We start from the raw sequence: 27,717 nt of genomic DNA on the forward strand, positions 1-27,717 counted from the left end.
CAGGTACAGGGAAGGTACAGGTAATGGCAGGTACAGGAGATACAGGAAACAGGGAAGATACAGGAAACGGCAGGTACAGGGAAGGTACAGGAAACGGCAGGTACAGCAGGTACAGGAAACAGGGAAGATACAGGAAACGGCAGGTACAGGGAAGGTACAGGTAACGGCAGGTACAGGAGATACAGGAAACAGGGAAGATACAGGAAACGGCAGGTACAGGAAACGGCATGTACAGGGAAGCTACAGGAAACGGCAGGTACAGGAAACAGCAGGTACAGGGAAGGTACAGGAAACGGCAGGTACAGGGAAGCTACAGGAAACGGCAGGTACAGGAAACGGCAGGTACAGGGAAGATACAGGAAACGGCAGGTACAGGAGATACAGGAAACAGGGAAGATACAGGAAACGGCAGGTACAGGGAAGATACAGGAAACAGGGAAGATACAGGAAACGGCAGGTACAGGGAAGATACAGGAAACGGAAGGTACAGGGAAGGTACAGGAAACAGGGAAGATACAGGAAACGGCAGGTACAGGAAACGGCATGTACAGGGAAGCTACAGGAAACGGCAGGTACAGGAAACGGCAGGTACAGGGAAGCTACAGGAAACGGCAGGTACAGGAAACGGCAGGTACAGGGAAGATACAGGAAACGGCAGGTACAGGAGATACAGGAAACAGGGAAGATACAGGAAACGGCAGGTACAGGGAAGATACAGGAAACGGCAGGTATGGGATTTACAGGAAACAGGGAAGATACAGGAAACGGCAGGTACAGGGAAGGTACAGGAAATGGCAGGTACAGGGGAGGTACAGGAAACGGCAGGTACAGGAAAGCTACAGGTAATGGCAGGTACAGGGAAGATACAGGAAACGGCAGGTACAGGAAACGGCAGGTACAGGGAAGATACAGGAAACGGCAGGTACAGGGAGGGTACAGGAAACGGCAGGTACAGGGAAGGTACTGGTAACGGCAGGTACAGGGAAGGTACAGGTAACGGCAGGTACAGGGAAGATACAGGAAACGGCAGGTACAGGGAAGATCCAGGAAACGGCAGGTACAGGGAAGGTACAGGAAACGGCAGGTACAGGGAAGGTACAGGTAACGGCAGGTACAGGGAAGGTACAGGTAACGGCAGGTACAGGGAAGGTACAGGTAACGGCAGGTACAGGGAAGATACAGGAAACGGCAGGTACAGGGAAGGTACAGGTAATGGCAGGTACAGGAAACGGCAGGTACAAGGAAGGTACAGGAAACGGCAGGTACAGGAAAGCTACAGGTAACGGCAGGTACAGGGAAGATACAGGAAATGGCAGGTACAGGAAACGGCAGGTACAGGGAAGATACAGGAAACGGCGGGTACAGGGAAGGTACGGGTAACGGCAGGTACAGGAAATACAGGAAACAGGGAAGGTACAGGAAACAGTAGGTACAGGAGACACAGGAAACAGGGCAGATACAGGCAATGGCAGGCACAGGAGATACAGGGAATAGGGCAGATTAAGTAGATACAGGAAACACAGCAGATATGGGAGACACAGCTTTAGGAGGGAGCAGATACCTAAGAGTTGCAGAAGCACAGGTTAATACTTCTATCAGATTTCCCTCTCAACTTCCGTGTTTCATTGAAAAGTTCTTACAACTCAAATCTCACTTCATAACTAAAACCTCTCATCCTGGGTATCATCTGAGTAAATCTCTCTATTTTTCTCTCTCTCTCTCTCCCCAGCTCTCGCGCTTTTTCTGTATCTCTTACCTAATCTTGTCTACTTCTATCCTAATCTTTCTCCCATGTATATCTCTTTATCTCAGTCTATTTTTCCCTCTTACTGTAACAATTTACATTTATATATAGTGCATTTTATGTTATTTCTGTCTCTCTTTCTTATTCACACTCACTAACTCTGTTCTGCAGATAACGGTATCTGTCTCTCTGTAGATATGTTTGGGTTTGTCAGTCCATGTTGTCAATTCATCTGTTTTTCTTTCAGACATACCGAGGACCTCATTGTCACTCCTTTTGCTCAGGTGAGTTGAAAGTTAAACATCTTATCGTCTATCTGTCTTTCTCTCTGTTCCTCCACAATGTTCGAATAAAAATTATACATCAAATAGGAATCCCTTAAGAATTCCACTGCAGAATATTTGAAGGTGCGTTATTGTAAGTGACTGTGGGATGAAGCTGTGAGTCAGGCACCAGCTGTGGTCTCTGGCACCTTAAGGTCATATCCATTCCAGAGGGGCAGGAACTCTTCTCTCTCTGCTGAATGTATAGATTCAATGGGCTTCCATTAACACTGCAATGAAGTTACTGTGAAAAGCCCCTAGTCGCCACATTCCGGCGCCTGTTCGGGTACACAGAGGGAGAATTCAGAATGTCCAATTCACCTAACAGCACGTCTTTCAGGACTTGTGGGAGGAAACCGGAGCACCCGGAGGAAACCCACGCAGACACGGGGAGAACGTGCAGACTCCGCACAGGCAGTGACCCAGCGGGGAATCGAACCTGGGACCCTGGAGCTGTGAAGCCACAGTGCTAACCACTGTGCTACCATGTCACCCATGGGTGGCTGGTGTGAGAAATGGGAAATTACAGAAGAGTACAGAAGAGAGTGTGACAGGGACATTTGAGACCTCAGGGAGAGGTTGTCTGTCCTTTCGCGAGGTACCCCTGGCCTGGGGTAAGAGGCCTATACTCAGGGCCCCGAGCCGTAGCCAACAATGGAAGCAGCAAACTTTCAGTGGTGATGGCAGAAATATCTTAATCGACAACAGCTGCTTACTGGGGGAGGATCCTTTGGGGAGAAGATGTGTGTGCCCTTCAAACATTCATTTTGTGAGGGCCACGAAGAATCCAGCACGTGTTTTAAGGATACAAAGTAATAACATTTATTTACAATAACATATATATATATAACAGCAGCAGCATCTCCCCTTGCTGCTCACTCCTACCTGCTGGTTCCAAAATGGCCAGCTTTATCTATACATGGAGTTTACTAATGGTCCCTCCGCCCCCCTCATTGGGGAAGCTCATACTCCCACAGGATTGTGGGATTGTCACATTCCCCCCCCCCAAGTCCAAGGAATCCACCGAAGACCCTGGCGAAGGAGGGCGTCGGACTCGTTTTGCCGCAGGCCGGACACCATTTGCACGCGGCGCTAGATCGGGCGGCATGTAACGAGACGGAGGCCGGCGCTTCCGTGATGAACGGCGTAACGGTTGTACATCCACGGCTCATGGACCCGAGGATTCCCCCTCTGATGCGTCCTGTGTCTCCATCTCTGAGTCAGAGTCTGCTGCCTCCGTCATGTCAGCGTCTCTATCTCCATTCGGTTCTGTAACGACCTGCGCAGGCTTTGAGTGAGGCACCAGTGGAAGATTGTGAGGACTACCTTCCATTGTCTCTGGTCTCTGCGGCTGTAGAAATGAGCTCCGGGGGCGGGGAATCTTTGGAGGGGATAGTCCTCTGGACCGAACGTGGTCTACATGTTTGCGCTGGAGACGATCCTGGGCTTGCACCTGGTAAGATATAGGGCCCGTTTGGCGAAAGATTACGCCAGGAACCCACTGGGCACCACCAGAAAAATTCCGAACGAACACTGGGTCACTGGGCGCAAACTGCCGAATCGGCCGATGCCGAGAAAATCCCTGTCCCTGCCGTTCTTGTGTGCGGTGTACTTTTGCGCCAATGTCCGGGAAAACCATACTAAGGCGGGTGCAAAGTCTCCGGCCCATTAGGAGTTCTGCGGGAGCTACCCCAGTCACCGCATGGGGGGGTGGTCCGATACGTAAACAAAAAGCGAGCCAGTCTCGTGTCCATTGATCCGGAAGACTGCTTCTTTAGGCCTCTTTTGAATGTCTGCACTGCGCGCTCTGCCAACCCATTTGAAGCCGGGTGGTATGGGGCAGTGCGGATATGGCATATGCCGTTCATCTTCATGATCCTCGCAAACTCCTCACTCGTGAATTGAGTGCCGTTATCCGTGACCAGCACCTCGTGGAGGCCATGCGTACTAAATGACAGACGCATCTTTTCAATTGTTGCGCAGGTCGTTTGTCCCCTGCATCTTATGCACCTCTCGCCATTTAGACTGGGCGTCGATTAATAGAAGGAACATGGATCCTTGAAAAGGACCTGCAAAATCTGCATGCAAGCGTGCCCAAGGCCGCCCTGGCCATTCCCAGTGATGTTGGGGCGCGGCTGGCGGAAGCTTCTGATGCTCCTGGCGAATGGAGCAGTTTTGGGCCACCTTCTCAATATCGGTGTCGAGGCCTGGCCGCCAGACATAACTCCGGGCCAACATTTTCATTTTGGTCACACTTGGATGCCCATTGTGCAAGTCTCTTAGTATCAGCTCCTGGCCTTTTTCCGGGACAATCACACGCGTCCCCCACAAGAGGAGTTGAATTCTGACAGCTTGGAGGAAAATGCCCGCAACTCGCCTGGGAGGCTGCCCACCATACAGGACTATGTGCCGAACCTTTGACAGGACTGGCTCCGTCTGGGTCCACTCACGGATCTGTGATGCCGTGACAGGCAAGGTGTCCAAAAAAAGTTAGGGTTGCAACCACCTCACCGGTCGTGGGGGTCGACATGGGGCCAGTCGATAAAGGCAATCGGCTCAGTGCGTCTGCATTTGCTATCTGCGTTCCTGGTTTGTGCTCCAGAGAATACTCGTATGCAACAAGCAACAAAGCCCAGCGCTGGATCCGTGCGGAAGCAATGGGCGATATTGGCTTATCCTCTCTGAAAAGTCCCAGCAGAGGCTTATGATCAGTCACGATAGTGAAATGGCGGCCATACACGTACTGGTGGAAGCGTCTCACCGCAAAAACCACTGCCAGGCCCTCCTTCTCGATCTGCGCGTACTTTTTCTCCGCTGCAGTCAATGTGCGGGAGGCAAAAGCTATCGGTCGCTCGGCCCCGTTCTCCATCTTGTGGGACAGGACGGCCCCAATATCATACGGGGATGCATCACATGTGACGAGCGAAGGCTTTCCAGGATCTTAGTGGGTTAGTAACCCAGACGACGACAATTGTTGCTTTACCTGCCGGAAAGCGGTTTCTTGCGGCTGACCCCAAACCCAGGTGTGATTTTTCTTTAGCAGAAGGTGCAAGGGGGCCAGCGTAGTTGCCAGATTGGGGAGGAACTTCCCGTAATAGTTTACGAGACCGAGAAAAGAACGAAGCTGCGAAGTGTGAGTCGGGGCGGGGGCCTGTTGAATTGCACGCACCTTCTCTGCGACGGGGTGCAAACCTTCGCGGTCCACCCGATAACCTAGGTGGACTACTTCCTTTGCCTGAAATACGCACTTTGTGCGACGTAAACGGACTCCAGCCTCCGAAAAGTGTCTAGGAACAGCCTCCAGATTTTCCAAATGTTCCTGCTCCGACGTCCCTGCAATCAAAACGTCATCTAAGTAGACAGCAACACGTGGTAAGCCTCTCAAAATGCCCTCCATAACACGTTGAAAAATTGCGCAGGCAGAGGATACTCCAAAGGGCAACCGTGTATATTCATACAGGCCCCGGTGTGTATTAATCGTTACATATGGTCGGGAGGCAGGGTCCAGCTCCAACTGTAGGTAGGCATGACTCATATCTAATTTTGTGAAGGAGAGTCCACCTGCAAGCTTCGCGTAGAGATCCTCTATGCGAGGCATTGGATATCGGTCGAGTCGGGAAGCCGTATTCACTGTAAGTTTATAGTCGCCACACACACGAACTGCGGCATCTGGCTTCACCCCATCCTCGTTGCCAGTTTTGTGAGGGCCACGAAGAATCCAGCACGAGTTTTAAGGATACAAAGTAATAACATTTATTTAACATATATATATACAACAGCAGCAGCAACTTCCCTTGCTGCTCACTCCTTCCTGCTGGTTCCTAAACTGGCCAGCTTTATTTATACTTGGAGTTTACTAATGGTTTCTCCGCCCCCCTCATTGGAGAAGCTCATACTCCCACAGGATTGTGGGATTGTCATTAGTCCCCAGCCAATGGTAAGCAGGCAGGTTATAACATCTCATAAAGGAGGTAACGGGAAAACACATGGGGCGGGATTCTCCGACCCCACGCCGGGTCGCAGAATCGCTGGGGGGCCGTGTGAACCGCGCCACGCCGCCGGGACGCGATTCTCCACAGAGCGGGGAATCGCCACCATTGGGGCCAGCATGGTCGGTGCAGTGCCGGTCGGGGGCCGTTCTACGCGCCCCCCCCCCAACGACGATTCTCCGGCCCCGATGGGCCGAGCGGCCGTAAAAAAAAAACGGAGTCCCGCCAGCGCTGTTCTAACCTGCTCTGAGTCGGCGGGACCTTGGCGTTGAAGGGTCTGGGGGCGGCCTGTGGGGGGGCAGAGGTGGGGTCCGACCCCGGGGTGGCGGGCCTCCGATGTGGCCTGGCCCGCGATCGGGACCCACTGATCGGTGGGCTGGCCTCTCTGTCTCCCGGCCTCCTTTCTTCCGCGCTAGCGCCTGTACTCCTTTGCCATGTTGGGTCGGGACCAGCGCGGACAAGGGAGACACGGCGCATGCGCGGGAATCGCACCGGTGGGACTGCGCATGCGCGGGTTCGCGCCGGACCAACTGCGCATGCGCACATCCCCCGGGGCCCATTCCACGGCCAGATCAGCAGCTGGAGCGGCGTGAACCGTTCCAGCGCCGTGCTGGCCCACTGTAGGGGCCAGAATTGCTGATCCTGGGGCCATGTTGACGCCGTCGAGAAACACAACAGCGTTTACAACGGCGTCAACACGCAGCCTCAGGATCGGAGAATCCCGCCCCTGATGTATTATTTTCCTAAGCCATATTGCTCATGACTGATAGAGCTCAAAAACCTGTCCTGGCTCTTTGACAGAGATACCCATTCCATCCCAATGATTTTTCAAGGAAATATCCAATTAATCCCAATGATTTTTGAAAGAAATATCCATTTGCTCCCAGAGCCCCATTTCCCAGTTTTCCTTTGCAAGTATTTATCCAATTCATTTTTCAAAGTTATTATCAAACTACTTTCACCTCCCTTTTAGTCAGTGCATTGCAGATCACTGTGTAAACAAATTCTTCTCATCTCCCTGGGACTCTCTTGGTGGTTCCCTCTGCCTGGATCCTCTGCTGGCGGCTCCTCCTGACATTGGAAACTGCAACTGTTTTTTCTACTCCATAAAAACATCTCAAAATTATTAGGCCTCAACTAAGCTTCACCTTAACCACATCTGTTCCAACACGAACGATCCTTACCTCTCCACATATCTGACGTGCCTCATCCCTTGTATCATTCTCGTAAATCTCCTCTCCACCCTCTCCAAGGACTTGACGTCCTTTCTAAAGTTCGAGACACAATACTGCAGCTGGGGCCTAACCAGTGTTTTAGAAAAGTTTATAAAACTTCCTGCTTTGTATTCTCTACCTCTATTTATAAACCCAAGGACCCTGTTATCTTTAATGTGTACGTACGCACCTACCCGTCTGTTCCTATATCCCTTTAAAATTAACATTTAGTATATTTTGCCTCTCTTTATTCTTCATCTCACAATTCTCACCTTCAACTTCATCTGCTATGCATTGTCCATTTCACCATTCTGTCTATATCCTCCCGAGGTTTAATATCCTTCTCGCTGTTTGCTGTATTTCTGAGTCATCGGCAAACTTTAAAATTATGTTCTGTACACCCATGACCAGGTCATTAATATGGGTCAAAAAAGAGCAATGTTTCTAACGCCAACCCCCAGGGAAACACAACTGTACACTTCCCTCCAGGCCAAAAACATGTGTTTGCTTTAATCTCTGCTCTCTTAGCCAAATTTGTATCCATGCTGACATTTCCTCTTTAATCCCATGGGTTTCTATTTTGCTGACTGGTCTATTACTCGGTACTCTGTCAAACACTTCTAAACATCTGTATAGAAAATGACTGGCTGACACTTATTGTATATTTTTTCAAGTAAAAGTAAATTTTGTCCAGATTATGGTCCCTCCCACTGACTTTAGGCTGACTGACCTGAGGTTACTGCTGTTATTCCCTATCCCCTTTCTTAAATAGGGTTTAACCTTTGCAATCCCCCAGTCCTCTGGCACCACTTCTATTTCCAAGAAGGACTGGAACATCATGGCCAGAGCTTTACTTTCTTCGGTGACTGAGAGGATGCATCTGATCAGATCGGCTGACTTTTCCATTGTGATGTGCTGCCAGCCTTTTAATACTTCCTCTATTTTTATCAAAGCGAATTTCACTACCCTTTGCTGTGACATCAGAAACATCTCTTTTGCAGAGTGCAAAGTGTTCATTTATACCTCAACCATGCCCTCTGCCTTCTCAGAAAGATCAGCTGTTTGATCCTTAATCAGCCCCACCCTTCCTCTGTCGACTGTCACAACTCCCTGGAGGTCACGGGGTGAGGACTATCCGACCTGAGTGTAGGTAGGGGTGGGAATCCCCTCAGGGAGTGGAGTAACGATGTGTACGTATTATTTTTGCATCCTACCCTTCGTTGCTTGTGATCACTCTGTGCGGATTTTACACTGGCGATGAGGATTAAGTGGAGCTGCCATCGGTGCCAAGTGCTGCAAACCCGGACCACTTCTCATTGGCCTCAGGAGGCCACTCTCCAGTCGGCAGAGATGCCTCACCTGGAAAATTGGAGCAGTTTAATGCAGGCACTGAGAACTGGGGGCAGCACGTTGAGCGGATGCAATACTTCTTTAAAACAAATGCCGTACTCGGCGAAGAACGGCAAACGGTCGTCCTGCTCACGACTTGTGGAGGGGCCAAGTTCAGTATAATTAAAGACTGACCTACCCTGACACACCAGATACCTGGTCGTTTGCCACCTTAGTGGTTTTAGTCGGGGAACATTTTAACCCCAAGCCACTGATAACTGTCGCCGTTTTTGGTTTTACAGTCACCCAGGGTCAGGAGGAAATCTATTACCGACTACAAAATCTCGCTGAATTCTGTGAGTTCAGAACGAAGCCTTGAGAGACCCCTTGGTTTGTGGGATCCGCGACGCAGCAAGGCAGAAACTCACTTAGATTTGGAGCGGGCAGTTGAGATCGCTACCTTTAGTGAAAGCGCAGAATAGGGGGTGCGATTCTCCACTCCCACGCCGGTTGGGAGAATCGCCTGGGCCGCCAAAATTCCCCGGGACACCGGTCCGGCGCCTTCCCCCGATTCTCCCAAGCGGCAGGAACGGCCCGGTCGAGTTTCGCAGGCCGGAGACACCGAAAATGGCGAATCTCCGGCACCCCCGCTATTCTCAGACACGGATAGGCCGAGCGGCCAGGCCAAAACGGCGGGTTCCCCCTGGCGCCGTCCACACCTGGTCGCTGCAGTCGTGAGCAGTGCGTGAATGCGGGGGGGGGGGTGCGGCCAGCGGGGGGGCGATCCTGCACCGGGGGGTACCTCAGATGTGGGGTGGCCCACGATCGGTGCCCACCGATCGTCGGGCCCTCCTCTCTGAAGGAGGACCTCCTTCCTTCCGCGGCCCCGCAAGATCCGTCCGCCATCTTCTTGTGGGGCGGACTTAGAGAGGACCGCAACCACGCATGCGCGGGTTGGCGCTGGCCAACCCGCGCATGCGCGGATGATGCCTGTTATGCGGCGCCGGCCTCGTCATCTATGCGGCGCCGCCTTTACGCGGGCGACAAGTCCTGGCGCGTGTAGATGACGCGGCCCCGATCCTAGCCCATTGTCAGGGCCTGAATCGGTCGGGACCGGGGCCATTCCGCGCCGTCGTGAACCTCGATGGCGTTCACGACGGCGCGGCCACTTCGGCGCGGGAGTGGAGAATCCCGCCCCGGAAATCCAGGAGCTCCAAGGAATGGCAGTGCCAAACTGAGGATGCTCGAACGATTGCCATACAGCCCCTCTAACTTGGACTCTAGTCCCTTTTCGCATCCTCTTGTGTATCCACAATCCCTCTATTCAATTTGTCATTTGATGTATTTGGTTCTTTCTTTTTATAATCCTGGTTTGAAACTTGTTTCTTTCTCCAAACGCATGTTCGATGTGCCCTTTTGTACAACAATTCTTGCATTTTCAATCTTTACTCCTACAATCACTCTCTCTCTGTGCCCCGTTTTTGCACATCGATGGAATTTTAATCCTGTGTCGTTGTTAAGGTTTTCAGCCGATACTTTGTGAACTTTAGTGCTGGAGCTTAATTGTTGCACTTCCTTAGCTGTTAGTTCCATAAAGATTGCATCTTCTAAAGCCTTCTTTAGATCTAAGTTACTTTCTGTTATCAACTTTTAAGTGTTGGGGCTGGTTTAGCACAGGACTAAATAGCTGGCTTTTCTTTTTTTTTTAATTAAAGTTTTTCCAAAGAGCGTTTTTACATAACAAAAATAGAAATACAGATAATAAAAAATAACAATCCCAAATGGAGGTGGACATCAAAAGATGGGACATGTTGCCGCTCTCGTTGGCGGGTAGAGTGCAGTTGGTAAAAATGGTGGTCCTTCCGAGGTTTTTGTTTGTGTTCCAGTGCCTCCCCATCGTGATCACCAAAGGCTTTTTCAAGAGAGTAGGTAGGAGTATTATGGGGTTTGTGTGGGCGAACAAAACCCCTAGGGTAAGGAGAGGGTACCTGGAGCGCAGTAGGGACCGAGGAGGGCTGGCGCTGCCAAACCTAGGGAGCTACTACTGGGCAGCTAACGTGGCGATGATCCGTAAGTGGGTTATGGAGGGAGAGGGGGCGGCATGGAAGAGGATGGAGATGGCGTCCTGCAAAGGAACGAGCTTGGGGGCGCTGGTGTCGGCGCCGTTGCCGCTCTCGCCATCAAAGTACACCACGAGCCCGGTGGTGGCGGCAACGTTAAGGATCTGGGGCCAGTGGAGACGGCATAGGGGTAGTGCTGGCACCGGGCGGGGATTGGAAGAATGGGGGACCTGTTCATCGACGGGACATTTGCGAGCCTAGGGGCACTGGAGGAGAAGTTTGAGCTACCCCCGGGAAATGCATTCAGATATATGCAGGTGAGGGCTTTTGTGAGGCGACAGGTCAGGGAATTCCCGCTGCTCCCGACACAGGAAATTCAAGACAGGGTGATCTCGGGTGTATGGGTCGGGGAGGGCAAGGTGTCGGCAATACACCAAGAGATGAAAGAAGAGGGGGAAGCACTAGCAGAAGAGTTGAAGGGTAAATGGGAGGAGGCGCTGGGGGAGGAGATCGAGGAAGGTTTGTGGGCTGATGCCCTGGGTAGAGTCAATTCCTCCTCCTCATGTGCCAGGCTCAGCCTGATACAATTTAAGGTGGTGCACAGAGCGCACTTGACGGGGGCGAGGTTGAGTAGGTTCTTTGGGGTAGAGGACAGATGTGGAAGGTGCTCAGGGAGCCCGGCGAACCATGTCCATATGTTTTGGTCATGTCCGGCACTGGAGGGGTTCTGGAGAGGGGTGGCGGGAGCAATATCTCAGGTGGTGAAAGTCCGGGTCAAGCCAAGCTGGGGGCTAGCAATATTTGGAGTCGTGGACGAGCCGGGAGTGCAGGAGGCGAAAGAGGCCGGCATTCTGGCCTTTGCGTCCCTAGTAGCCCGGCGAAGGATCTTGCTAATGTGGAAGGAGGCGAAGCCCCCTAGCGTGGAGGCCTGGACAAACGACATGGCTGGGTTCATAAAGTTGGAGAGGATTAAGTTTGCCTTAAGGGGGTCTGCGCAGGGGTTCTACAAGCGGTGGCAACCGTTCCTAGACTATCTCGCGGAGCGTTAGAGGAAGGTCGGTCAGCAGCAGCAGCAACCCTGGGGGGGGGGGGGACACGAGAGATTGTTTGAGGGGACGGATGAGCGGGGGATAACATGGAGGGTGGGGGAAACTGGCACGAACGTGCGAGAGCCAGTGTATAAAGCCCCCCCCCCCCTCCCCCCCTGGATGCTGCTGCTGCTGACACTTACTGCTCCCCTAGAAAGTTAAGGAAAGGTTGCCACCGCCGGGAGAACCCCATCAAGGACCCTCTCAGGGCGAACTTTATTCGCTCCAGGCTGAGGAACCCCGCCATATCGCTAACCCAGGTCTCCACACCCGGGGGTTTCGAGTTCCTCCACATTAGGAAGATCCGTCTCCGTGCTACCAGGGAGGCAAAGGCCAGAACCTCGGCCTCTTTCGCTTCCTGCACGCCCGGATCCTCCGACACCCCAAATATCGCTACTGTTGGACTCTCCTTCACCCGAGTGTCCAAAATCCTCGACATCACCCTCGCAAACCCCTGCCAGAGTTCTTTAAGCGCCGGGCATGCCCAGAACATATGGGCATGGTTCGCCGGACTCCCTGCACATCTCGGGCACCTGTCCTCCACCCCAAAAAACTAACTCATTCTTGCCGCCGTTATATGCACCCGATGCACCACCTTAAACTGAATTAAACTGAGCCTGGCGCATGATGAGGAGGAGTTCACCCTGCCCAGGGCATCGGCCCACAGGCCCTCATCCAGCTCCTCACCCAGCTCCTCCCACTTGCCCTTCAACTTCCCCACTGAGGCTTCCTCCACCTCCTGCAGCTCCTGGTATATGTCCGACACCTTCCCCTCCCCAACCCAGATGCCAGACACCACTCTGTCCTGGATCCTACGCGGGTGCAGCAGCGGAAATGTCCCCACCTGTTTTCTAAGAAAGTCCCGAACCTGGAGGTACCTGAACACATTCCCCGGGGGCAGGCCGAACTTCTCCTCCAGCGCCTGCATGTTAGGGAAAGTCCCGTCTATAAACAGGTCCCCCATCCTCTTAATACCTGCCCTATACCAGCCTTGGTATCCCCCATCCAACCTACCCGGAGCAAATCTGTTGTTATTCCGTATCGGGGTCCACACAGAGGCCCCCTCCTCTCCCGTGTCTCCTCCACTGCCCCCAGATCCTCAGTGCCGCTGTCACCACCAGATTAGTGGTGTATCGCAATCCTATTCACCCGCTTGAAAAAGGACATGGGGATGAAAATGGGGAGGCACTGAAACACGAAGAGGAACCTGGGGAGAACCGTCATCTTCACAGTCTGCACCCGTCCTGCCAAGGAAAGTGGGAGCGTATCCCACCTTTTAAACTCTCCCTCCATCTGCTCCACTAGCCGGGTTAAATTGAGCCTGTGCAGGGCATCCCAGTTCCTGGCCACTTGTATCCCCAAGTACCGAAAGCTCCTCTCCACTATCCTGAGCGGGAGCTCCCTCAGTCTCTCCTCCTGGCCCCTACCGTGGACCACGAACAGCTCACTCTTCCCCACTTATACCCCGAGAACCACCCGAAGTCCCCCAGGATCCGCATGACCTCCCCCATCCCCTCTAACGGGTCCGAAATATACAACAGCAGGTCATCCACGTAGAGGGAGACCCGGTGCTCCTCCCCTCCACGCACCAGTCCCCTCCAATCCCCCGAAGTCCTGAGCGCAATGGCCAACGGCTCGATTGCCAGGGCAAACAGCAACGGGGACAGGGGACACCCCTGTCTCATCCCCCGATACAGCCTGAAATATTCCGACCTTTGCCGGTTTGTGGACACACTCGCTACAGGGGCCTGATACAGCAGCTTGACCCACCCTATAAATCCCTCCCCAAATCCAAACCTGCCTAGCGCCTCCCACAGATACTCCCACTGCTCCACATCCATCGCAGCGACCACCCCCCCCCCCCCCCCCTCCCCCCGAGGGCATCATGATAATATTCAGGAGCCTCCTCACATTTGCGTTCAGCTGCCTTCCTTTAACAAAACCCGTCTGGTCCTCCCCAATCACTCCCGGGACACAGTCCGCTATTCTGGTGGCCAGAATTTTTGCCAACAGCTTGGCATCCACGTTCAGGAGCGATATCGGCCTGTAGGACCCACACTGAAGCGGATCCTTCTCCTTCTTCAGGATAAGCGAGATCAATGCCTGCGGCATTGTCGGAGGGAGGATCCCTTTCTCCTTTGCCTCATTGAAGGTTCTCATCAGGAGCGGGCTCAGCAGCTCCGAGAACTTCGTATAAAATTCTACGGGGAAGTCGCCGAGCCCGGGGCCTTGCCTGTCTGCATGCCTGCCAGCCCCTTGACTACCTTCTCCAACCCAATCGGGGCCCCCAGTCCCTGCACCCGCTCTGCCTCCACCCCTGGGAACCTCAACCGGTCCATGAACCGCCTCATAATAGTTGGCTTTTCAAGCAGACCAAGGCAGGCCAGCAGCACGGTTCAATTCCCGTACCAGCCTCCCCGAACAGGCGCCGGAATGTGGTGACTAGGGGCTTTTCACAGTAAATTCATTTGAAGCCTACTTGTAACAATAAGCGATTTTCATTTAATTTCATTCATTCCCGGATAGCTTTCCTTCTTAACCCACACACGAGTCTGTCTCTAATGGTGTCGTTCAAGACCTCTCCAAATTCAAAGAATTCAGCTAATTTCTTTAAAGTATCTGCAAATTGTGTGTTTGATTCTCCTTCTTGCTGGTTATATTGGTGGAACCTGGAACTCCTGGCGGTGACCAAGGGTTTAGGTGAGAAGTGACCCTGCAACATCTCCACTATTTCACTAAGTCTTCCAGCCTGTTTTTTCTGTTTCTCCTCCATCCTCCTCAGGAGGGTTGGAACTACTATGTCCGCTACAATTTTGTTCACCTGCACAAAGTATTTGATCTTTCAGCGTCTGAGCTCCAGCACTCAGCATTTTAGTTATTTGATCACATGGAGCGAAAACCTGCCACCATTATTACTGCAAAAGCAGGATGTGCCTCAACGTTTCTGGCACTACCTTCCTCTTGCTTCCTTTCAAACAACCCTGAGCTCAACCTGTTCCTTTCCCAGTTTTGCAAGGCATGTTGCAAAATTCCCCTGGTCTCAATTAATTGTTGCAGGTATTTGTTACTTGCCACTCACAGTGGAGGGAGCACTGTCCGGACAGAGCCCATGGTAAGCTTATTTTGATGCTGTTTTCACCAAAACCTTTGTTTAAATTTTGGTTGCTTCGATGGTCCTGCTATTATTTGGCACCCCTCTGTTGCCAGCTTTGATGTAGAAATGTTTTTATTTTCTTAATCCCTTTTTGGATGGCTGCACGATGGATCAACAATGTTTCTTACTCCACCGGACACCTGCAGGTCCTTCCGCGTGTTTGCATGTGGATCAACCTCCTCGTCGCCAGCTTCTTGGTGGTAATGTTAAAGGATAGGCTTGCAGACCACGACAGTACAAACCAACAAGAGCTTTATTGAAAGGTGGCGTCTCTACAGGCCGCGATACCAGACTGACTGAGCCCGCCCAAACTGCCAATGATGCCATTAATACGTCACACTATCAAACTCTTAAAATGAGTCTGTTCCAACTAGGAACAAACGTGAATATACAGCACCCTTAACAAATCCATTCTGGCATGCCTGGATTAGCTTACACTCGCTCAAATGACTATTAATTTTCTCCTTACCTAGAAGCTTCCCCACCACTGAGGTTAAACTCACTAGCCTATAGTTGCCGACCTTATCTCTGCACCCCTTTAGAATAAGAATGTAACATTTGCAATTTTCCAGCTCTCTGGCACCAGCCCTGAGTCTAAGGAAGACTGAAAAATGATGGTCAGTGCCTCCACAATTTCCACTCATTCCCTCAGTATCCTTGGATGCATCGTATCCATCCTCCGTGCTTTATCAGCTTGAAGTACAGACAGCCTATCCAATACCTACTCCTTCTCAGTTTTAAACCCTTTGAGTGTCTGGGCTACCTCCTCTTTTGTCATGCCCGAGAATATCAGAAACCATTTGCAATCAACTTTATTGATTTCATGAAGGATTTGATAGCGCCCATCAGCAGTCATGCTGATACATCACACAATGCAGTGTCCCGACGTGGGACACTAACATCTTCAAAGCTTATACAGTAACTCCAGGTACTACAGGGGCAACAGACACTCCTTCACATCATCACAGAATATGTCAAGACAGCATACTTTCTCCATTCCGTTTCCTCTTGGCTATTGTTGTCACCTTGAGAAGGAAGGCGATGATGGTACAAATTTGGCATTCTGTGCCAACACGAGTTGACAGACCGGATTTCACAGACAGCACCACCTTGCTGGCTGAGGAACTGTGCACGTTCCAAGACATGACCTCCAGTTTCAAAGTAGCAGCACCAAAGTTGGTCCACAGAACAGCTGTGAGTAATCCAAGTGATTGCTGGATGGCAACAAGGTCCTCCCATTACCATGGAGCAACAGAATATCAACCACTTCCTGTATCTGACAATGCACAGGGAGCTTTACTCTGTATCTAACCCCGTGCTGTACCTGCCCTGGGAGTGTTTGATGGGGACAGTGTAGAGGGAGCTTTACTCTGTCTCTAACCCCGTGCTGTACCTGCCCTGGGAGTGTTTGATGGGGACAGTGTAGAGGGAGCTTTACTCTGTATCTAACCCCGTGCTGTACCTGCCCTGGGAGTGTTTGATGGGGACAGTGTAGAGGGAGCTTTACTCTGTCTCTAACCCCGTGCTGTACCTGCCCTGGGAGTGTTTGATGGGGACAGTGTAGAGGGAGCTTTACTCTGTCTCTAACCCCGTGCTGTACCTGCCCTGGGAGTGTTTGATGGGGACAGTGTAGAGGGAGCTTTACTCTGTATCTAACCCCGTGCTGTACCTGTCCTGGGAGTGTTTGATGGGGACAGTGTCGCGGGAGCTTTACTCTGTAGCCCCTGCTGTACCTGCCTTTTACCTATTCCTTTCTTCCCCCCCCAGATTCTGGCGAGTTTGCGCAGTGTGAGAAACAACTTCACTGTCCTGGCCAACACTCCAGGACCCCCGAATAAGTGAGTAACAGGAAGCTGCTCTGTTCAGCAAATCACAGCACAAGGTGTGGACCAGTCACAGACCAATCACAGCCTGCCCTGTAGTCACCAATGATTTAGTCATTCATTGAGGGAGTCAATGGGAATATCTCACTACCCAATCACAGATTTCATTTCATAGAATTTACAGTGCAGAAGGAGGCCATTCGGCCCATCAAGTCTGCACCGGGTCTTGGAAAGAGCACCCTACCCAAGCCCACACCTCCACCCTATCCTCATAACCCAGTAACCCCACCCACACTAAGGGCAATTTTGGACACTGAGGGCAATTTACCATGGCCAATCCACCTAACCCGCACATCTTTGGACTGTGGGAGGATACCGGAGCACCCGGAGGAAACCCACGCACACACGGGGAGAACGTGCAGACTCCGCACAGACAGAGACCCAAGCCGGAATCGAACCGGAGACCTTGGTGTAGACATGAGACATTTATTTATGTTTTGCCACAGGTTATATAGATTAATAATGATTCCTCGGAGAATCACTAACTATTCAGTCCAATCGGCCGACGCCGATAATTATACACCCCAAAGGCTCCTCCCACTACAATTTCCTTCTTCACATTTTTCGTATATCGTAGGATAGAATCGGAGAATCCCTTCAATTCATTAGGAGGCCATTCGGCCCATCGAGTCTGCACCAAGCCGCCAAAGAGCACCCTACCCAATCCCCTACCCTATCCCAGTAACCCCATCCAACCTTTGGACACTAAAGAGCAATTTTATCGTGGCCAATCCACCTAACCTGCACATCTTTGGACTGTGGGAGGAAACCAGAGCACCCGGAGGAAACCCACGCACACACGGGGAGAACGTGCAGACTCCGCACAGACAGTGACCCAAGCCGGAATCGAACCTGGGACCCTGGCACTGTGAGGCAACAGTGCTAACCATTGTGCTACTTTATTTAATTTTAATAATGATCAGCTAATATTTATGCCCCTTTGTTCTTGCACGAGGAAACGGTTTCTCCACGTTCACTTCACTGAACCCCTTCATAATGTTTAACATTCTCCATCAGGCCTCCTCTCAGCTTTCTCTTTTCCAGACAGCCTCAGTTTGTTCAGATAGGTGCCAATCGTTACTGATTAAACTGAGTTAACGGCTGCAAACTGAACTTGGTGACTCCTGGTCCCTGTGCCCCAATCGCACACACGTGCTTCCAATCTCCAGGGGATTATCTCAATCCCCTGAAATAATCTTGATGGAACGTTGGCAGGAGCCCTGGAGAAACAATGAGAACAGCTGTTACCCTGGAGGCTAAACGCCCAAACAATTCCTGTCCAAATATTCTTGCTTGATCTTGCCAGATAATCCCAGCCGAATTCTTCCCAGTGAATCCCAGTATATCCCCTGATGAAGATTCCTAGTTGATGCCCTGCTGGACAATCCAGAATCCACAGAGTGGGTCAGCATGGTGGCACGGTGGGTAGCACTACTGCCTCACAGCGCCAGGGTCGCAGGTTCGATTCCCGGCTCGGGTCACTGTCTGTGTGTGGAGTTTGCACGTTCTCCCCCTGTGTGTGTGGGTTTCCTCCGGGTGCACCGGTTTCCTCCCACAGTCCAAAGATGTGCAGGTTAGGTGGATTGGCCAATGATAAATTGCCCTTAGTGGCAGATCAATGTACAGAGTTATGAAGATAGGGCAGGATACTGGGCCTAGGTAAGGTGCCCTTTCACAGGGTCAATGGAGACTCGATGGGCTGAATGGCCTCCTACCGCACTGTAGAGATTCTATGAGAATTCCAGTGGATTTCCCGGGGGTTATCTTAGGCTGTGATCTGGGGCTAATTTCCTGGGGTGGGTGCTCTCTGATACTGGCAAAACCTTGACAGGCTTTAACCTCTCACTCTGCTTTCCTTGGTTCTGTGGCATAGCACTGGCACATGTTCCCCCAGGAGCAGCGTTAGCCTGCACTAACTGGTGCCAGTGTCAGTGAGAGGTATTAATGACACAATAGCGCTGTGAGGCAGTAGTGCTACCCACTGTGCCACCGTGCCGAACTACTCTGTGGATTCCGGATTGTCCAGCAGGGCATCAACTAGGAATCTTCATCAGGGGATATACTCCATTTCCATGGAGTTGGAACAGCTCTGAAGCCATTTAAAAATGGTGGGAAGGGCCCGATTCCAGGACCTCTGTCCCCATTCTTGAAGCCGCCTATTTTCACTGCCATGGAATATGGTGTGGGTACTGATCTGCTTCCTGCACTCCCAACCTGGCAGCTCCATTGTGGGGACAGGCAGCTTTTCCATAGCTCGTGGTTAATTATCCTTCAGGATCTATGAACCGTAGTCTGGATTCAGAAACCTTTGGAAAGCTAAGTTCAAAGGTTCTTGCCACAGCCCCACAATTCTTCCATACCGCCCATGTCAGCTCAATGTCAACTAATGTTCACCAGCCACTCCCCATGGCTCCGGATATTGTTCATTCCCATTCAATACCCAGCTTGCATTAAGTAAATAATCACTGAGCTGCATAACAGTGTCAAGAGTTGATCTTCTGAGAGGGATAAAGAAACACCCAATCACAAATCTTCTGTTGAAAAAAAGAATTGTATTTGCTATAACCCTTTAAAAGAGTTAATCAGACAGACCATCAAACTATCAATAACAGAGGCTTCAAACGCTTCACACCACTTACCTTGTCTAAATAAACATTGTGGCATTGACAACAGAGAACACAGAATTAACAACTTACAACCATTTAAGGATGTCAATCAAGCAAAGCCGACAATTCACATCTGTTGTCAAATTAGATCCCCCGCCTCTGCTGAATGAATACTTTTATTAGTCTGAGCTCACAAACATTATGCTGCATTTCTACAATATTTATAGAGCTGTAGGAACAGCAGTTTGTTTTTCAAAAGATTTGTGAATGGGTATTTATTTCCCTCTCAGCAACTTATTGATTATGTGCATGATGCATAATGAGTGAATGGGCATGGAAGGGGCATGAGGGGAAGAACAAGGGGACACGGGGAGTAGCTGGGGGCCATAAGTTGTCAGTGAGTCCATAAGGGTCATGGGGAGTGTTTAAAGATCAGAGGTTGGTATGAAAGGTCAAAGGAGCAATGGATGGGAGAGGGCCAGGCCGGGGTGGGAAGGCGTGGGGTGGGTGGGGGTGGGGGTAGTAGATTGGGGGTGGTTGAGGGGTGAGAGTTAGAAGGCCACAAATCCTCAAACGCAGAACCCAGACTGGCCTCCTAAGCAGCCTGCCTCAAGGCTTGTCCGCCCCTCTGCCCACTGATACCCTTCCCTCGGAGTTAGCAGGCTTCACTCCATCCTGTACTTCCCACCCCTCCCACTGGGACAAACATTGTGGGTGTCGGGCTCACTTTTTACCAAGGCAGGAACAGCAATTCAGGAGGCTTCCCGACTTGAGCTATCCAACTCAGTCACCGCAATCCAACACTACGTTACTCTAGAGCCAAGCACAGCTTAGAGTGGAGGCACTGGGGGCACTGTAAGAATGTCAGTGTAGGATACTCTGTCAGCTCAGTGAGAAGGCACTGGGGGCACTGTAAGATTGTCACTGGGATACTCTGTCAGCTCAGTGAGAAGGCACGGGGGGCACTGTAAGATTGTCACTGGGATACTCTGTCAGCTCAGTGAGAAGGCACTGGGGGCACTGTAAGAATGTCAGTGTGGGATACTCTGTCAGCTCAGTGAGAAGGCACTGGGGGCACTGTAAGAATGTCAGTGTGGGATACTCTGTCAGCTCAGTGAGAAGGCACTGGGGGCACTGTAAGAATGTCAGTGTGAGATACTCTGTCAGCTCAGAGTGGAGGCACTGTGCCTGTAAGATTGTCACTGTGGGATACTCAATCACTGTGGATCCAATAACAAATAGCCACCAATTATGTTATAATCCAGTATCTATTGCGGAAAGACACAGATGACAGTTTACTCTGTGTATGTTCCTGTCTACTCTGTCTCCACGCAATTCCTCACATTTCTGTCTGCATCCTGTTTGCGTTTTTCCTGCCTGTGTTTATCCTGTTTGCGTTTTTCCTGCCTGTGTTTATCCTGCCGGCGTTTATCCTGTTTGCGTTTTTCCTGCCTGTGTTTATCCTGCCGGCGTTTATCCTGCCGGCGTTTATCCTGCCGGCGTTTATCCTGCCGGCGTTTATCCTGCCGGCGTTTATCCTGCCGGCGTTTATCCTGCCGGCGTTTATCCTGCCGGCGTTTATCCTGCCGGCGTTTATCCTGCCGGCGTTTCTCCTGCCGGCGTTTCTCCTGCCGGCGTTTCTCCTGCCGGCGTTTCTCCTGCCGGCGTTTCTCCTGCCGGCGTTTCTCCTGCCGGCGTTTCTCCTGCCGGCGTTTCTCCGGTCGGCGTTTCTCCGGTCGGCGTTTCTCCGGTCGGCGTTTCTCCGGTCGGCGTTTCTCCGGTCGGCGTTTCTCCGGTCGGCGTTTCTCCGGTCGGCGTTTCTCCGGTCGGCGTTTCTCCGGTCGGCGTTTCTCCGGTCGGCGTTTCTCCGGTCGGCGTTTCTCCGGTCGGCGTTTCTCCGGTCGGCGTTTCTCCGGTCGGCGTTTCTCCGGTCGGCGTTTCTCCGGTCGGCGTTTCTCCGGTCGGCGTTTCTCCGGTCGGCGTTTCTCCGGTCGGCGTTTCTCCGGTCGGCGTTTCTCCGGTCGGCGTTTCTCCGGTCGGCGTTTCTCCGGTCGGCGTTTCTCCGGTCGGCGTTTCTCCGGTCGGCGTTTCTCCGGTCGGCGTTTCTCCGGTCGGCGTTTCTCCGGTCGGCGTTTCTCCGGTCGGCGTTTCTCCGGTCGGCGTTTCTCCGGTCGGCGTTTCTCCGGTCGGCGTTTCTCCGGTCGGCGTTTCTCCGGTCGGCGTTTCTCCGGTCGGCGTTTCTCCGGTCGGCGTTTCTCCGGTCCGGATGCTGTCTGTGAAACCTGTTTGTTAATTCTGTCTCTGTATCATGTCAATGTATTACCTGCGTCTATCCTGTCTGTGTAGTCTGTCACTATGCCAACTGTATCCTGTCTCAATCTATCTATGAGTCCTGTCAGCATCCTGTCTGTGTGTATGGTGTCTGCATCCTGTCTGTGTGTATGGTGTCTGCATCCTGTCTGTGTGTATGGTGTCTGCATCCTGTCTGTGTGTATGGTGTCTGCATCCTGTCTGTGTGCATCGTGTCTGCATCCTGTCTGTGTGTATGGTGTCTGCATCGCATCCGGTCTGTGTGTATGGTGTCTGCATCCTGTCTGTGTGCATGGTGTCTGCATCCTGTCTGTGTGCATCCTGTCTGTGTGTATGGTGTCTGCATCCTGTCTGTGTGTATGGTGTCTGCATCCTGTCTGTGTGTATGGTGTCTGCATCCTGTCTGTGTGTATGGTGTCTGCATCCTGTCTGTGTGTATGGTGTCTGCATCCTGTCTGTGTGTATGGTGTCTGCATCCTGTCTGTGTGTATGGTGTCTGCATCCTGTCTGTGTGTATGGTGTCTGCATCCTGTCTGTGTGTAAGGTGTCTGCATCCTGTCTGTGTGTAAGGTGTCTGCATCCTGTCTGTGTGTAAGGTGTCTGCATCCTGTCTGCGTGTATGATGTCTGCATCCTGTCTGCGTGTATGGTGTCTGCATCCTGTCTGCGTGTATGGTGTCTGCATCCTGTCTGCGTGTATGGTGTCTGCATCCTGTCTGCGTGTATGGTGTCTGCATCCTGTCTGTGTGTATGGTGTCTGCATCCTGTCTGTGTGTATGGTGTCTGCATCCTGTCTGTGTGCATCCTGTCTGTGTGTATGGTGTCTGCATACTGTGTATGGTGTCTGCATCCTGTCTGTGTGTTATGGTGTCTGCATCCCGTCTGTGTGTATGGTGTCTGCATCCTGTCTGTGTGTTATGGTGTCTGCACACTGTCTGTGTGTATGGTGTCTGCATCCTGTCTGTGTGTATGGTGTCTGCACACTGTCTGTGTGTATGGTGTCTGCATCCTGTCTGTGTGTATGGTGATTGCATCCTGTCTGCGTGTATGGTGTCTGCATCCTGTCTGTGTGCATGGTGTCTGCATCCTGTCTGTGTGCATGGTGTCTGCATCCTGTCTGTGTGTATGGTGTCTGCATCCTGTCTGTGTGTATGGTGTCTGCATCCTGTCTGTGTGTATGGTGTCTGCACACTGTCTGTGTGTATGGTGTCTGCACCCTGTCTGTGTGTATGGTGTCTGCATCCTGTCTGTGTGTATGGTGCCTGCATCCTGTCTGTGTGTATGGTGCCTGCATCCTGTCTGTGTGTATGGTGTCTGCATCCTGTCTGTGTGTATGGTGTCTGCATCCTGTCTGTGTGCATCGTGTCTGCATCCTGTCTGTGTGTATGGTGTCTGCATCGCATCCGGTCTGTGTGTATGGTGTCTGCATCCTGTCTGTGTGCATGGTGTCTGCATCCTGTCTGTGTGCATCCTGTCTGTGTGTATGGTGTCTGCATCCTGTCTGTGTGTATGGTGTCTGCATCCTGTCTGTGTGTATGGTGTCTGCATCCTGTCTGTGTGTATGGTGTCTGCATCCTGTCTGTGTGTATGGTGTCTGCATCCTGTCTGTGTGTATGGTGTCTGCATCCTGTCTGTGTGTATGGTGTCTGCATCCTGTCTGTGTGTATGGTGTCTGCATCCTGTCTGTGTGTATGGTGTCTGCATCCTGTCTGTGTGTAAGGTGTCTGCATCCTGTCTGTGTGTAAGGTGTCTGCATCCTGTCTGTGTGTAAGGTGTCTGCATCCTGTCTGCGTGTATGATGTCTGCATCCTGTCTGCGTGTATGGTGTCTGCATCCTGTCTGCGTGTATGGTGTCTGCATCCTGTCTGCGTGTATGGTGTCTGCATCCTGTCTGCGTGTATGGTGTCTGCATCCTGTCTGTGTGTATGGTGTCTGCATCCTGTCTGTGTGTATGGTGTCTGCATCCTGTCTGTGTGCATCCTGTCTGTGTGTATGGTGTCTGCATACTGTGTATGGTGTCTGCATCCTGTCTGTGTGTTATGGTGTCTGCATCCCGTCTGTGTGTATGGTGTCTGCATCCTGTCTGTGTGTTATGGTGTCTGCATCCTGTCTGTGTGTATGGTGTCTGCATCCTGTCTGTGTGTTATGGTGTCTGCATCCTGTCTGTGTGTATGGTGATTGCATCCTGTCTGCGTGTATGGTGCCTGCATCCTGTCTGTGTGCATGGTGTCTGCATCCTGTCTGTGTGTATGGTGTCTGCATCCTGTCTGTGTGTATGGTGTCTGCATCCTGTCTGTGTGTATGGTGATTGCATCCTGTCTGTGTGTATGGTGTCTGCATCCTGTCTGCGTGTATGGTGCCTGCATCCTGTCTGTGTGCATGGTGTCTGCATCCTGTCTGTGTGTATGGTGTCTGCATCCTGTCTGTGTGTATGGTGTCTGCATCCTGTCTGTGTGCATGGTGATTGCATCCTGTCTGTGTGTATGGTGTCTGCATCCTGTCTGTGTGTATGGTGATTGCATCCTGTCTGCGTGTATGGTGCCTGCATCCTGTCTGTGTGTATGGTGATTGCATCCTGTCTGCGTGTATGGTGTCTGCATCCTGTCTGTGTGTATGGTGTCTGCATCCTGTCTGTGTGTATGGTGCCTGCATCCTGTCTGTGTGTATGGTGCCTGCATCCTGTCTGTGTGTATGGTGTCTGCACACTGTCTGTGTGTATGGTGTCTGCATCCTGCCTGTGTGTGTGGTGTCTGCATCCTGTCTGTGTGCATCCTGTCTGTGTGTATGGTGTCTGCATCCTGTCTGCATCCTGTCTGCGTGTATGGTGTCTGCATCCTGTCTGTGTGTATGGTGTCTGCATCCTGTCTGTGTGTATGGTGTCTGCATCCTGTCTGTGTGTTATGGTGTCTGCATCCTGTCTGTGTGTATGGTGTCTGCATCCTGTCTGTGTGTTATGGTGTCTGCATCCTGTCTGTGTGTATGGTGTCTGCATCCTGTCTGTGTGTTATGGTGTCTGCATCCTGTCTGTGTGTATGGTGATTGCATCCTGTCTGCGTGTATGGTGCCTGCATCCTGTCTGTGTGCATGGTGTCTGCATCCTGTCTGTGTGTTATGGTGTCTGCATCCTGTCTGTGTGTATGGTGTCTGCATCCTGTCTGTGTGTATGGTGATTGCATCCTGTCTGCGTGTATGGTGCCTGCATCCTGTCTGTGTGCATGGTGTCTGCATCCTGTCTGTGTGTTATGGTGTCTGCATCCTGTCTGTGTGTATGGTGTCTGCATCCTGTCTGTGTGTATGGTGATTGCATCCTGTCTGCGTGTATGGTGCCTGCATCCTGTCTGTGTGTATGGTGTCTGCATCCTGTCTGTGTGTATGGTGTCTGCATCCTGTCTGTGTGTATGGTGATTGCATCCTGTCTGTGTGTATGGTGTCTGCATCCTGTCTGTGTGTTATGGTGCCTGCATCCTGTCTGTGTGTATGGTGATTGCATCCTGTCTGTGTGTTATGGTGTCTGCATCCTGTCTGCGTGTATGGTGTCTGCATCCTGTCTGTGTGTATGGTGTCTGCATCCTGTCTGTGTGTTATGGTGTCTGCATCCTGTCTGCGTGTATGGTGTCTGCATCCTGTCTGTGTGTATGGTGTCTGCATCCTGTCTGTGTGTATGGTGCCTGCATCCTGTCTGTGTGTATGGTGCCTGCATCCTGTCTGTGTGTATGGTGTCTGCATCCTGTCTGTGTGTTATGGTGCCTGCATCCTGTCTGTGTGCATGGTGTCTGCATCCTGTCTGTGTGTTATGGTGTCTGCATCCTGTCTGCGTGTATGGTGTCTGCATCCTGTCTGTGTGTATGGTGTCTGCATCCTGTCTGTGTGTATGGTGCCTGCATCCTGTCTGTGTGTATGGTGCCTGCATCCTGTCTGTGTGTATGGTGTCTGCACACTGTCTGTGTGTATGGTGTCTGCATCCTGCCTGTGTGTGTGGTGTCTGCATCCTGTCTGTGTGCATCCTGTCTGTGTGTATGGTGTCTGCATCCTGTCTGCATCCTGTCTGCGTGTATGGTGTCTGCATCCTGTCTGTGTGTATGGTGTCTGCATCCTGTCTGTGTGTTATGGTGTCTGCATCCTGTCTGTGTGTATGGTGCCTGCATCCTGTCTGTGTGTTATGGTGTCTGCACCCTGTCTGTGTGCATCGTGTCTGCATCCTGTCTGTGTGTATGGTGTCTGCATCCTGTCTGTGTGTTATGGTGTCTGCATCCTGTCTGTGTGTATGGTGATTGCATCCTGTCTGCGTGTATGGTGTCTGCATCCTGTCTGCGTGTATGGTGTCTGCATCCTGTCTGTGTGTTATGGTGTCTGCATCCTGTCTGTGTGTATGGTGTCTGCATCCTGTCTGTGTGTTATGGTGTCTGCATCCTGTCTGTGTGTATGGTGTCTGCATCCTGTCTGTGTGTATGGTGCCTGCATCCTGTCTGTGTGTATGGTGCCTGCATCCTGTCTGTGTGTATGGTGTCTGCACACTGTCTGTGTGTATGGTGTCTGCATCCTGCCTGTGTGTGTGGTGTCTGCATCCTGTCTGTGTGCATCCTGTCTGTGTGTATGGTGTCTGCATCCTGTCTGCATCCTGTCTGCGTGTATGGTGTCTGCATCCTGTCTGTGTGTATGGTGTCTGCATCCTGTCTGTGTGTATGGTGTCTGCATCCTGTCTGTGTGTTATGGTGTCTGCATCCTGTCTGTGTGTATGGTGCCTGCATCCTGTCTGTGTGTTATGGTGTCTGCACCCTGTCTGTGTGCATCGTGTCTGCATCCTGTCTGTGTGTATGGTGTCTGCATCCTGTCTGTGTGTTATGGTGTCTGCATCCTGTCTGTGTGTATGGTGATTGCATCCTGTCTGCGTGTATGGTGTCTGCATCCTGTCTGCGTGTATGGTGTCTGCATCCTGTCTGTGTGTATGGTGTCTGCATCCTGTCTGTGTGTTATGGTGTCTGCATCCTGTCTGTGTGTATGGTGTCTGCACACTGTCTGTGTGTATGGTGTCTGCATCCTGTCTGTGTGTATGGTGTCTGCATCCTGTCTGTGTGTATGGTGATTGCATCCTGTCTGCGTGTATGGTGCCTGCATCCTGTCTGTGTGCATGGTGTCTGCATCCTGTCTGTGTGTATGGTGTCTGCACACTGTCTGTGTGTATGGTGTCTGCATCCTGTCTGTGTGTATGGTGTCTGCATCCTGTCTGTGTGCATGGTGTCTGCATCCTGTCTGTGTGTATCGTGTCTGCATCCTGTCTGTGTGTTATGGTGCCTGCATCCTGTCTGTGTGTATGGTGATTGCATCCTGTCTGCGTGTATGGTGTCTGCATCCTGTCTGTGTGTATGGTGCCTGCATCCTGTCTGTGTGTATGGTGCCTGCATCCTGTCTGTGTGTATGGTGTCTGCACACTGTCTGTGTGTATGGTGTCTGCATCCTGCCTGTGTGTGTGGTGTCTGCATCCTGTCTGTGTGCATCCTGTCTGTGTGTATGGTGTCTGCATCCTGTCTGCATCCTGTCTGCGTGTATGGTGTCTGCATCCTGTCTGTGTGTATGGTGTCTGCATCCTGTCTGTGTGTATGGTGTCTGCATCCTGTCTGTGTGTATGGTGTCTGCATCCTGTCTGTGTGTATGGTGCCTGCATCCTGTCTGTGTGTATGGTGTCTGCATCCTGTCTGTGTGTATGGTGTCTGCATCCTGTCTGTGTGTATGGTGTCTGCATCCTGTCTGTGTGTATGGTGTCTGCATCCTGTCTGTGTGCATGGTGTCTGCATCCTGTCTGTGTGTTATGGTGTCTGCATCCTGTCTGTGTGTATCGTGTCTGCATCCTGTCTGTGTGCATGGTGTCTGCATCCTGTCTGTGTGCATGGTGTCTGCATCCTGTCTGTGTGTATCGTGTCTGCATCCTGTCTGTGTGCATGGTGTCTGCATCCTGTCTGTGTGCATGGTGTCTGCATCCTGTCTGTGTGCATGGTGTCTGCATCCTGTCTGTGTGTATGG

The 27,717-nt window shown here is 51.6% G+C and overlaps 1 protein-coding gene across 4 annotated transcripts in view; it reads left to right on the forward strand.

Moving 5' to 3' along the window:
• The window catches only part of LOC140403126 (3',5'-cyclic-AMP phosphodiesterase 4B-like), a 965,446-nt gene that overhangs the window by 688,283 nt on the left and 249,446 nt on the right, over nt 1-27,717 (forward strand). For all 4 annotated transcript variants that reach the window (XM_072490777.1, XM_072490775.1, XM_072490776.1 and 1 more), the window contains 2 exons: nt 1,992-2,028; nt 16,669-16,739. In XM_072490777.1, the coding sequence (XP_072346878.1) occupies nt 1,992-2,028; nt 16,669-16,739 (108 nt within the window). The remainder of the gene's footprint in view (nt 1-1,991; nt 2,029-16,668; nt 16,740-27,717) is intronic.

Source organism: Scyliorhinus torazame, chromosome 27, assembly GCF_047496885.1.
Source record: "Scyliorhinus torazame isolate Kashiwa2021f chromosome 27, sScyTor2.1, whole genome shotgun sequence".
In the NCBI taxonomy this organism is placed as follows: Eukaryota; Metazoa; Chordata; class Chondrichthyes; order Carcharhiniformes; family Scyliorhinidae; genus Scyliorhinus; species Scyliorhinus torazame.